Source organism: Lagenorhynchus albirostris, chromosome 15 (genome assembly GCF_949774975.1).
Source record: "Lagenorhynchus albirostris chromosome 15, mLagAlb1.1, whole genome shotgun sequence".
NCBI lineage: Eukaryota > Metazoa > Chordata > Mammalia > Artiodactyla > Delphinidae > Lagenorhynchus > Lagenorhynchus albirostris.
In genome coordinates, this window is record NC_083109.1 from 14,439,899 (window position 1) to 14,453,357 (window position 13,459).

The following is a 13,459-nucleotide window of genomic DNA, read 5'->3' on the forward strand; positions in this document are numbered from 1 at the left end:
GCCCGGTCCACCGCTAGAGCGCGACCCTACAATTCAGAACGAGCCCCTGCAGTAAACCCCACCCCGGGAATGATCGCTCCAACGCCGGCTACAAGTTGTCTTGGAAACTGAGCAGCACGAGCCTAATTCCTGATTCCTCGGAGTCCCCAGCATCCGTGTAGTGAAATTGAGACCCTGCAGGGAGCTGAAGAAACCAGTTCAGCTGGAGACCAGCTGCGGGACCTGCAGCTTCCTGCACGGAGATTCGCCGAGGACACCTTCGCACCCGGGAGTAATTCCCTAACTCGCTGCTGCCTTAGGGGTACAGCACGGACAGGGGCGCATGGAGAAACCCACCAAGCACCCTGAGCGCGCGAGGCCTGGGCCCCATTCACCACCCTCCATTGGCTGTACGGGCCCTGTACCTTGACCCTGGTGCCCCTCGTGTGCGCCGTGCGTGTGGCGGGCAACGCCACGGTGGTCCTGGTGGTGGTCCGGAGCCGCCACATGGTCACACCCACCAACTGTTACCTGGTGAGTCTGGCCACCGCGGACCTGCTGGTGCTCCTGGCTGCTGAAGTGCCCACCGTGGCCGAGGCGGCATCCGCGCGGGTTTGGGTCTTCGGCCACGCAGGCTGCCTGGGCATCACCTACATGCAGTACGTGGGCATCAACGCGTCCAAGGTGGAGCGCTACCTCGCCATCTGCCGTCCTCTGAGCGCCCAGGCTCTGTCCACCGCGGCATGAACCAAGCGCACTGCAGCGCTGGTGTGGCTGGGCACCGGCGCCTACGCGCTTTGGCTCTTCCTGGTGGACACGCACGAGACCGCGTAAGCCGACGGCGTACAGGAGCAGTGCGGCTACCGCGTGTCACGCTCTGTAGTCGCCTGTCTACTTCCTGGACTTTGCGCTCCTCTACGCGCTGTCCCTGGGCCTGGCCACCGTGTCCTATGCACTCATAGCACGCGTCCTCTTCGCGGGGCCGCTGCCTCCTGGTGACTGGGGACGATCGGGCTCTGTGCACCAGGGCGGCCCCGCTGGCCAAGGGCGCTTCTCCTCCCGCGGCAGGAGGGGTGACCTCAACTCCCGAAAGCAGGTAGGGACGTCCCTCCTCATTCGGACCCCTGTACTGAGCCAGCAGCCGATTGGTGGATGGAACCTTGGGCCCTCCTAGAGTCAAGCTCAAGTTCAAGTCCAGGTGGTGCCACTTACTCGGCTTGTTTTTGGCGACATCACTTCTGAGCGTTTCTGAGCCTCCGTTGCCTCTCCTGTTGTATGAGGTAACGGCACAGAAATGGCATGATTCATTTAGAGTCAATGTCACAAACTAAACGCTAAATTCATCTTGGTTTGTTATTAAACTTCCTCAGTGAGTCCCTACACCGTAGCTGTTATTCTCTTTCTTCTACTGATGGGGAAAGTGAGGCTCAGAGAGGTGAAGTGACTTTCCCAAGACTATACTACGCCATCTGGCGCTAAAACTGCCCCAATGGACCGGGACAGTCTGAAAGCCCAAGAGGATGGGTTCTGGGGAGACCGAGAGAAATTCAGCATTTATTAAGCACTTACTGTGTGCCTGATTCTCTGATGGTTCCTGATAGTATCCCTATTTGGGAGGTTTCATACCTATTTTTATGGACAGGCTTAGAGGGGACAAGGGAGCGACAGAGGCGACACTGTCAGGGAACTGCGTGCAGGAACGCATGTGTCCAGGCTCCTCGTTTCCACCCCCCGTCATTCCAGCAGTGCAGCCTCCCAAGGGTTTTCTAAGAATGCAGGTGGGAGGAGCGCTCTCTGGGCCCAACTGGCCTTTATCTTCAGCCTTCCACCCCCAGCCTTCCTGGATATATACTACAGAAGGCTTTCTCACATTTAAAATGCTCATTGGGTATACTCCCCAGTGTGTGTTCTGACGCTGAGCAGGAAAAACAGTAGGAAGAATAAGGGACTATACACCTCTGGTGTTCCTAAGAGAAGTTTAGGAGAAAGATAAGGATTTGGGAATCATTAGCATTTTGGTGGACACCTCATAGTCTGTAATCTTCGCTTCTCATCTATAGTCTTCGGTGAAATTCATATGCACCTTTTCTTTTTGTATTAATGGTTCCTAGCAATCAACCAAGCTGAGTAAGGACAGCAGAGGCTCCTCTAAGGAGCCCTCCGTCGTGGGCGGTGGCCGCGGTGCCTTATGGGGAATGTAGTCCGGAAAAGCGTCGACTGCCCTTTGGAAAACCTGGGAAGGACGGCCCGGCGGCCTCTTCTGTGCATGTGGGGCCTCGGCTTTCTACGTGGGCGCGTCTACTTGTTCTCTAGGCTTTTCCCGCGGCGGGTCCTGCAGCCTACGGGGCGCGGAGTTCCGTGGTCACCTGGGCCTGGTGAACTGGGAGCGAAGCGGGTGCACCCACAAGTTAAATGACTGGCGGGGAGCTCCGAGCTCTCGGGGGCTGGAGGGGAAGTGGCTGGGCGGAGCTGGCCTCGGTCTTCGGAGAGTGGATGCGCGCTCTCCCCGCATCCCTCTCCAGGGAGGCCCGGAGCCGGGTTTCCCATGGTCCCGCAGAAGGGGAGCGAGGGACGGGCTCCTGACCTGCAGGCCTCATGGCGGGCGCTCCCTGCAGCCCTTCATTGCCTGAAGAAGGTGCTCTGTGGAGGTGCAAGGTTTGTACATCCAAATGGCTAAAATCTGATCCCCAAAGTTCCGCTGAGGCGCTTGGATCTGCAGCCTGCTGGGCTGGGTTGAAGAATACTGGAGGACGTTAGGGAAGGGAAGGAATAGTTATAGAAACAAATATGGTGATCATTATATTAGTTATTTTATACTAAGCATTTATTAAAAGAAAGATGTGAGCTTCAGTTGAAGAGAATGGCCAGGGTGTAGATATGACTGGAAAAGCTTTCAGGGGGCTGGCGCTGGGGGGTGTTGTCTGCAGCGCTGCATGAGGTTTTAAGAGCACGATGTTTGTGTTCAGACCAGGTGCTGCCACAGAACAGCACTGCATCCCAGGGCATGTTATTTCATCCTGTTTTCTCATCTGTAAAATGAGCCTAGGAATAATATTTGCCCCATAGGGTTGTTCTGAAGTAAAAAGTAAGCCCAGAATATAATACACCCTCGACACGTATCCCTTGCAATCAGTGTTACAAAGATTTTTAGATATCTCCCTCAGTCCTCCCAACCAGGCTGTGAAGTCGGCATTACTGCCCCCTGTTGGAGCACATTTTAAAACCTCATTTACAGAGAGCTAAAGTGATTTATTCTCTGGTGACTGAGTTGATTTTAAAATGAAGTCTATTTTACTCCCAGTCTCATGATCTTTGTAATATGCATTCCCCTCTGCCTACACATTGGGTTTTTTCTGGCATGATGACTTGCCTTCTGTGTACCCTAGAAAGCAGTTATACTATGTATTTTGATAATCAAACCATTGGACCTATTTTTCTTAGGTCACAAGGCGTAATCGAGGCTTCTAGGCTCTTTCTGCCTCCTGCGGTATTGTCTCACTTCTCAGCAGCCTTGATTGGATTTTAGGAAAGGTCCAGCTCACCAGGCACTTGAACCTTGGGACCCCAAGTGCAGATTCCAGCTAATGGAAAAGTGGCCGCTACGCCCAGGTGGAAACAAAACCATCCCAGTGAAGGAAAAAGCAGAAGGCGCCAAGGACAGAAATCACACCTGGAAGAACATGTTTCTGAAGTGAAATCTCTCCCTAGGATTTTAAGGCCAAGACAGAATTCCTGAAAGGAACATATTCAAGAGTTACTGGACCAGGGGCTTCCCTGCTGGCGCAGTGGTTGGGAGTCCGCCTGCCGATGCAGGGGACGCGGGTTTGTGCCCCGGTCCGGGAGGATCCCACATGCCGCGGAGCAGCTGGGCCCGTGAGCCATGGCCGCTGAGCCTGCGCGTCCGGAGCCTGTGCTCCGCAACAGGAGAGGCCACAACAGTGAGAGGCCCGCCTACCGCAAAAAAAAAAAAAAAGAGTTACTGGACCAGAATTTTCCTGTCCAGGGTGAGCAGAATCTGGGTGATCATACTATATTCAAAGACCATTGATTATTGTGACTCAGCAAAGCCTCAGTTGAACTTTCAGAAGAAAGATGTGAGTTGCAATGGAAGGGGAAGGGCAGGGTACAGATTTGTCAGGAAAAGACACTTCACTGGAGGATTGGTGAGGCTGTGAGTTGGAGGCAAGGGGTACCAGGCATAGCTAAGGAGATTACTTCCTAAACACATACTTGTCATTCCCTGCAATCTCCACTCTGTCTTTTTTTTTTTTTTAAGATTTTATTTTCATTTATTTATTTATTTTTGGCTGCACCAGGTCTTAGTTACGGCATGCATGCAGGATCTAGTTCCCGGGCTAGGGATTGAACCGGGGCCCCCCTGCATTGGGAGCGTGGAGTCTTCCACTGGCCCACCAGGGAAGTGCCCTCCACTCTCTGATTCTGAGTTGCTGGAACCACGGTTCTCGCCTGCTCATGTCATTTCAACTCACTTGATGCAGTCTTGTGTCTGCCGCCACCACACTCATGAATCTGTTCTAGTAAACATTTTCAAATCTAGTGGGTATTTTCCAGTTCATGCTTTACTAAACTCTTTGTTGCATTTGACAGTCTGACCACACCTTCCTTGAACTGCATCAATGAGAATGTCTGTGAAGCCACAGATAAAGATACACTTAGAGAGTTGTCACTTTCCCCCCATCCCATTCTACCCCATTCCTGTCGCCCCCATTCTTTCCAACTATTCCCACCTGTCCCCTGAAGGTAACCAGTTTCTTTGGTTTCTGGTCTACCCTTTCTGTATTTCCTTTTGTACACATAAGCAGATACATGTGTATTTTCTTACATCCCCTTTCTTACATAAAAGGTAGCATACTATAGATACTCCTTCTCACTTACCAATACAGCCTGGGAATCACTCCATATTGGTCCATAGAGATCTTCCCCATTATTTATGCCTTCTAATATTGCTTCTGGTCACCACTCTCTTCTGAGCTTCAGAACCAAATATCCAGCTGCCCACTGGACATCTCTACTTGTATCCTTCACAGACTCGAGCATGGCATCTGAAACAGCAATGCATCAGTTTCCTATGCTCAATTCTTTTTTTTTGGTTTTGTCTTGTATTCCTAATCTCAGCATATGATGCTACCAAAATGATCTGGAACAAAATAATCTGCACATTATATCTCCCATGCACAACCGATTAGTGGCCAACTCCTCTGGCTCCTCATCATCGAGGATTGATTCCCTCCTTCCCACCCCTACCAGAGCTGCCTGTGGTCATGTCTCACCGTGGCGTCCTAGTTTTCTTCCCCTCTAATCTGATCTTTAATCCATTTCCCATTTTTCTAGAGTTGGGGACAGCAGACGTTTTCTGTAAAGGACCAGATAATAACTACTTTGGGCTTTGCCGGCCCTATGGTCTCTGTCAAATCAACTCAGCATAGCTGCTGTAGTGTGACAGCAGTATAGAGAACGTGCAAACAAATGGGCCTGGCCGGATTTGGGTCTTAGTGGGTTGGATTAGGCTCACAGGCGTCGTGTGCAGACCCCTATGCTCTGGAGCATTGCTTCCAAAATGCAAATTTGATCACAAATCTTCATAGTCCTTGCTGACAAATATCTCTGCATTTCCATGATCACACAGTGGTCTCCAAAGTGGAGGATGGGGCACCCCAGGGATCCACTGGGCTTCTGTTCACCTCAGATTAAACGTATTCTTTCAGAGATTGGTTTCATTCAAGGACCTGACTGCGGACTTCAGCCAGGAGGAGTGGCGGCACCTGGACCATGCTCAGAGGCTCCTGTAGAGGGATGTGATGCTGGAGAACAACCGCATCTCGGTGGGTAAGTACAGCTTCCCTGTGTAACTACCAAGAGATGTGTTTGCTCTGTGTTGCAAAAACATGTTGAATTTCATTATTTAGCCTTGAGTGTCGGGAGAGAGATGATTAACCCTTTGAGGCAATGTTAGCCTTGTGCTTGGGCTCACTGCCCTCCCTCCACCCTTCCCCTGAATGTTCTAGCTCTAATGATCTGTTGCTGGACATCTTCATCACACAGCTTTTGAAGCTGTCTTTCTTCATCCTTCAAGTCCCCAAAGTCCAAAGGGCTTGGTCCAAGTTCTATATCATTTTAAGTATCAACGTTAGCAAACCAGATGTGATCTTCAGACTGGAGCAAGGAGAAGAACCATGGACAGTAGAGGAATTCTCAAGTCAGAACTACTCAGATGAGTGATAACTAAGCAGGTGGAAACCAGCGGAAATGAGAGTTCTATGGTGGTTAGTGAGCGTAGTTGGCATCTTTGCAGTGTTCCTCAGGAATCTCTTTTTATAGGCCCGAGACCTTGGGAAGTAATTGAGGACAAATGACTGTCATGCTATAGATACTTAAAAACATTGTCCCCGAATAAATGTACTTCTTTTTTTTTTAATTTTTATTTATTTGTTTGCTTGTTTATTTATTATTGGCTGTGTTGGGTCTTTGTTGCTGCGTGCGGGCTTTCTCTAGTTGCGGCGAGCGGGGGCTACTCTTGGTTACCACGCGCGGCCTTCTCATTGCGGTGGCTTTTCTTGTTGTGGAGCACAGGCTCTAGGCACGTGGGCTTCAGTAGTTGTGGCGCACGGGCTCAGTAGTTGTGGCTCGCAGGCTCTAGAGCGCAGGCTCAGTAGCTGTGGCACATGGGCTTAGTTGCTCCGTGGCATGTGGGATCTTCCCGGAGCAGGGCTCGAACCCATGTCCCCTGCATTGGCAGACGGATTCTTAACCACTGCACCACCAAGGGAAGTCCTAAATATACTTCTTTAATCGAAATTTATAAAGATTTTTGCTGCTAAGTTATCCATCCCTGGTATACAGACCTTCTTTTAGCGTACTCTTAACTTTAGTTCTGTGGCATTCCCTTTTGCCTACCTGACCCCACCTTCCTTTAACATAGACTTGCTGTATATTCAGACATTCATAGGTCAGTCTTAAAAAAATAAATCTTGCTTGATTTACACAATCTATTTGCAAATCAAGTTGCATTCCACGTTTCTCTCCATCCTTTAACTGAGAGATCAGTTTCACTCTCCACGCTCAGCCCCACTGCGGGGGGACTAGGGTGAGACAACCAAGGTGCCTCAGATACAAAACTTAAGAAGACACTCACTCTTGGGGTGGTGCAGGTGCCCTAGAGGTCACACCTACCTCACCCTACTTCCAGCCCTGCTCAGCCCACAATCTTTCTTTCTAGTCTTTGTATTTGTGCAAATTCTGAAGTTCCCATGTCGCTGGCAAAATTTGAGACTCACCCCTTCCTCTGTGTCTCTTTGTAGCTCTGACCATCTCTCTGAAGTCTGTTGTGCTGGTCTCACTGTCTCTGAGTGCTTCTTTGAGTCTCATCTGTCTTATTCAATACTGTGTCAGACACACTTGCAGTATACTTTGTGCTTACTGTTCCTTATGACTGTTTTCCTTTTTCCATGGCAGAGGTACTCGTATTCTTTGCTACTTTCCTCTTCCTTTCATCCTGTTAAACAGGCTGGTGTGGGTGGGCTGGCTTTTTTTCTATTGTTTGTTTTTTTCTTGCCCCCAAATCAGTCGGAGATGTTTGTATTTGACATTTCCTTAATCCTGAAGAGCTGGGCCAGTCCAACAAGGCATTTGTAAGGAACTCTCATTTCATAGCAAGTGTGTCACGGATCACAAGTTATTATTAATGGTACTCCCTCCTAGAAGCTGATGATGCCTTAAAGGAGGACAAGGAAATCCAAGGCAAACATTTGAGGCAAATTCTATTCTTCTGCAATAAAACACTGATTACAGAGAGAGCTACTGTATTTGGGAAAACATTTAATCTGGGCATGAATATTGTTCCCTCAAGAAAAACACCCTACAGATATCCACGTGGAAACAATTTAAAAACTAATTCAGAAGTAATCATTGCAAAGAAAAGCTACTTTAAAAAGGTTCCTGATGAATACAGTAGGTGTGGGAAAACGCAACTCGTTTCTAAGCAAGAGAAAAGTCGTTCTGGAATGAAACAATACAAATATAATCCAGTTAGGAAAGCCAGAAGTCAAAATGAAGATTTGATTCTGCACCAGAACATTCAGGCTTTGAAGCGACCTTTTGGCTATGGAAAATGTGGGAAAACCACTTCAAGAGGGCAGTCCTCTTCACATAGAAGAGGATACATTCTGAAAGGAAACCAAGTTAATGTAATGAATGTAGGAAAACCTTTTCTAAGAAGTCCACCCTCATTGTACACAGAGATTTCATACAGGGGAGAAACCCTGTGTTCGTAATGACTGTAGGAAAACTTTCCGTGTAAAGACGAACCTTACTCGACACCAAAGAATTCATACTGGAGGTCGACCCTATGAATGAAGCGAATGTGGAAAAACCTTCACTGACAAATTGGCCCTCGTTGTGCATCAGAAGATTCAGAGGGGAGAAATCCTATGAGTGTCATGAATGTGGGAAGACCTTTTTTGGGAAGTCAGCCCTCACTGAACATTTCAGGTCACACGCGGGAGAAACTTTACGAATGCAAAGAATGTGGGAACACCTTCAACAAGAATCTTACCTCGCTGTTCATCAGCAAACTCACAGAGGAGAGAAACCAAATGAATGTGGGAAAACCTTCTGTCATTCAGCCCTCAATGTGCATCAGAGATCTCACACAGGAGAGAAACCCTATGAATGCAGTCAGTGTGGAAAAAATTTGTGTACTAAAGCAGCCCTCACGGCATATTAGATAACTCATAGAGGAGAGAAACCTTACCTATGTAACAAATGTGGGAAATTTTTCTGCCATAAGTCAACACTCACTATACATCACAGAACTCACACTAGAGAGAAACGCAGTGTGTTTAATAAATGTGGTAGAACATTCACTGTGACGTCAAACCACAGTGAATATAAGAGAGTGCACACAAAGGGGAATCTTTATGAGTGCAACGGACGTGGACACGCCATCAACAAAAACTCACACATCAAGCATCAGAGAACTATATGGGAGAGACCATATGAATGTAGCGAGTACGGGAGAAGCTACTGCCGGAAGTCGGCCCTCACTCGCCATCAGAGGACACACACAGGAGAGAGACCCTATGAGTGTAATGAATGTGGGAAAACCTTCCACCAGAAGTTCTCCCTTGTTCAACACCAGCGAACTCACACTGGGTAGAAGCCATATGAATGTGCTGAACGTGGGAAATCCTGCCATAAGTCAGCCTTCAGAGTACATCGGAGAATTCATATGGGAGAGAAACCCTAGGAATGTAACAAGTGTGGGGAAGCCTACCATCGGCTGTGGACTCTCACTGAACATCAGAAAATACACACAGGGAGAAACCCTATGAGTGTCACGGATGTGAGAAAACATTTTGCCACAAATCAAACTTCCTGCTACATCAGAAAACTCAAAAGGAATGAGCTCCGAGAAGGCGGTGATCAACAAAGGAACAAATCAAGTAATTTACACAATGCTAAAACTCTGTGGATAGGCATAGAGGAGTGAATTGTATAAACACAATTAATGTGAGAAAACTTTCAGCCATAAATCAAACCTCATTATCACATCAGAAAACTCACACAGGAGAATAAAATAGAGTGTGTTTAATAAGTGTGTTGTAACATTCACTAGGCACCATGAAAACGTTCAACAATTCAAACATTATGCCACATGTGCCTCCCTTTTAAAATAATGAAAGAGATGATGTTTAAGTTAATCTGTTCCTTTCCACATTGTTGTGTGACAGTATGTTTGAGGAGCTAACCTTATTTCATTCTACATCAAAACCAACTGTTCCTATGATAATTTAGTAGCTTATAATTTCCTAATTTATGGTGCTTTAAATTCTCAGATTGAACAGGTTGGGTTTTGTCTTCTAACTCTGTCTCCATAGCCTTCTAGTAATGGACCCAAATCCCTTCATCTGCAGAGGTGGTAATAAGGGGACTAACCGTGGTATTCCATCCTCCTGGTTCCACAACCTGCCTGCATGATGGAACCTCCATAAAAAACCCAACAGTATGGGGTTTGGAGCTTCCACATGGAGGTGCTGGGAGAGTGGCTTCCCCAGGAGCTGCATGCCCCTTCCCACATACCTTGCCCTACGCATGTCTTCCATCTAAATGTTCACCTGTATCCCTTATCATATCCTTTTATAATAAACTGGTAAACAGCAAGTAAACTGTTCACCTGAGTTCTGTGAGTTGCTCTAGCAAGTTAATCAAACTCTAGGAGAGGGTCACGGGAACCTCTGATTTATAGCCAACCTGTCAGAAGCAAAGGTGACAACCTGGACTTGGGATTTGAAGTTGGGGTTGAGGGGCAGTCTTGCGGGACTTGTACCCTTACCCTGTGGGATCTGACACTATCCCCAGGTGGGTATAGTCAGAAATGAGTTAAATTATACGACACTCAACCAGTATCACAGAATTGCTTGGTGTGGGAGAAAACCCACACATCTGGTGTCACAAGTGTGAATGTGGTGGTAGTGTGGGATAAAGGAGAAACACAGGAGAACTGAGTTTTTCCTGCACACAGGGGTTAAAGACTTCAGTGTATCTTTTGGAGCGACTCACATCAACCTACAACACCCTGTTGGATTCTGTCCTCAAACATGTGACAGTGGATTTAAATAAGGAATTAATTATTAAAAGCAAAAAAAGGAAGTTGTGCACACTATGTTAGTGTTTAGATGACATTTTAAGCCTCTATATAAGCATTTCTATCTTCTCTCTCCACTTATCATACCGACAACTCTATTATTTGCTTAAACAGTAGAAATATCTTATGTGTTTTAATATTAAAATCCGATAGGAAATTAAGATTTTTCAGCTGAAACTTGCCAATGAGAATGTCTTGAATGGCCTAACTTTTGCATAATGACTATCCTTTTATCCTTTTTATTTTCATATAATTAGAGACTTTTGGCTTATAATTAGTGATAGTTCCCAGGAAACATAGCAACAGATATAAAAAGAATATGTTAGACATTGCTTATTGGAATCTAGGCTTCTATTGAGTCTGGTGTTAGCAAATTTGGAATACTAGACTTTTCAGTACAAGCTGTTCTGTTCTATTAAGCTTCTTTCTTTTCTCCTTATAATACAGACTTTACAGTTAGGGGCCATGTTGGAAATTCTTAATGTTTTTAAGCACATAAAATAATTCCTGTTAAATTTGACTCTAAACCAGAATTTTAAGGACCAAAATTAGGAGTAATTGCCAAATTTTCCCCTCCTTATTCCAATAACCATTTTACATTTTTATAATTGTATTTATAACATTTATTTTGCACTCATTTTAAAACTTATTTCAGTTGCATTTTCAGCTCATATGTAACTTAACAGACACATTATAGTTTTATAGGTTATTTGCAAAAAGTGAACTTATGTACACACCTTTTCTTAGAGATAAAAAGCACACAAGGAACGATCTTGAGACGAGGGGCCACATCTGGGGATTACAACAATTTAGCTCTGTGGTAGCCACTATTATACTCTAATATCTGGGCAAGCAGAGGTCAGAAAGATGAGAAGATGACCCTCGAAGAAACAGTGTTGTCTTTCCATCACTTTCTATGGATTGAGGCCAGTCCTAAAGAGACTTGTTAGACTACGCCCATCCCACTTGGCTGAACAGGGTTAAGCTGCCACCAATGATTATGGGAACCAATTCAGGAAAGTGTAGATTTCTGACACAAGACTTGATTGTATCCAGCATTACACACCAGTATTAGCATGCACTAGAAAACTTATGAGTTAGTCATCAGGGAATACAGGAAATCAACTTATTACAGATAACACTATGAGTCATAAATTCTCCAAGTCCTGAATCTAAGTCCTAGAATTGTTGCAGTCTCTCCATCTCCTCTTCGTTCTCCAGATACATCCAAGAATTTGGGGAGGCTGGGTGTCTCTGAGTTGTTTTCATTTAGAACAGGAGCAGAAACTGTCTTCTCACCACTGACCCACAAACTTTGGATTTCTCATGTCTACCCTCTTAACTCTTTATCCTTTAGTTTTTTAAATAGTGACCCACTTTTTGTTTTTCATTGTTCACTGGCAAAGTTTCTTCTTCTCTGAAGTTTTAATTCCAAAGAGATGGCTTTTTTTTCCCTTACTTACACTTAGGTTAGGGTTGCATCCTCTCCATGCAAAAGTTTACACTTTTAGAGAGCTACCTCTATTAAAAATATGACTTTATTCACCCAGTGAAAATAGATTATGAACAAACAGCAAAACGAATCTGTTCTTTTTACTACACCCTTGGAGCTGCCTCTTAGCCTACTTCCCATCATAGGAACTGCCTTATTCAGCTTCACGTTTTGCTTGAGCATGTTTAACTATTTTTGCTCAAAGATTTGAGTCAATTATAATATAGAAAGTACATCTCTGATCACATCTTCCCATTTCTTCAACATGTATTTAAATTTCTAAAATATTCCATACAGGATGAATTCATGCAGAAGAATGGGCTTTGGTTAAAACCCTTTCCACATTGATCTCTTTGGTTTAGATTTTTGATTTCTAGTAAAAGGTAAGTGATTTCTAAGTGCCTTCCTGCATCTTCTATAGTCTTAGGGTTTCTTTTTATTATGAGTTTTCAGATGTCAAGATACAGAGTTTAGACGGAAAGCTTTTCCACATTGATTACATATGAAGGGTTTCTCTCCAGTATGGATTTTCATATGCTTACTAAGGTTTGAACTGTGGTTAAAAAGCTTTTGACACTCACTACATTTATAGGGTTTCCCTTTAGTATGAATTTTTTTATGTCGGTTAAGATCAGAGTAATAGCGAAAGGTATTTTCACATCTGTCGCATGTAAAGGGCCTGTCTTCAGAATGAATTTTCTGGTGTTTAATAACATTTGACTGATGTTTAAAGGTTTTTTCACAAACATTACATTTGTAGGGTCTCTCTCCAGTATGAGTTCTTCGGTGTCGCGTTAGATCTGAGAAACGGACAAAGGTCTTTTTACAGTTATCACAGATGTAAAGTTTCTCCCCAGTGTGGATTTGTTGATGACAATTAAGATCTATGAGCTGGGTAAAGATCTTCTCACATTCATTACATGAAAAGGGCTTCTCTCCAGTATGAATTTTCTGATGTTTGTTAAGATTCGATTGGCTTTTAAAGGATTTTTCACAATCATTACATTTGTAGGGTCTCTCTCCAGTATGAACTCTTTGATGTAAGAGAAACTGAATATGGATTGAAGTCCTTTCTGCAGTGATTACATGTGTAATATTTCTTTCTAGTATGAGTTTTTTGGTGTTGAATTTTTTCTGAGAAACTGTGAAAGGTCCTTTCACAAAATGTACGGACAAAGAGTTTCTTTTGTGGAGGAATTCTTTGATGCTGAGTCAGATGTGATCTCTTGCCAGCATGAAATCTCTGATGTGTAATAAGGGATGAAAGAAACCTGAAGGCCCTCGGACACACATCACACTTGTGTGGTTTCAGTCCGCCGTGTGTG

The 13,459-nt window shown here is 45.2% G+C and overlaps 1 protein-coding gene across 1 annotated transcript; it reads left to right on the plus strand.

Moving 5' to 3' along the window:
* The first annotated feature begins 722 nt into the window (after positions 1 to 722).
* Positions 723 to 9,975, plus strand: LOC132505641 (zinc finger protein 334-like). Its single transcript, XM_060123806.1, is given in 5 exon segments — positions 723 to 809; positions 863 to 1,075; positions 8,567 to 8,833; positions 8,987 to 9,279; positions 9,912 to 9,975. Coding segments are annotated over 5 exon segments (924 nt in total).
* Positions 9,976 to 13,459: the final 3,484 nt, after the last annotated feature.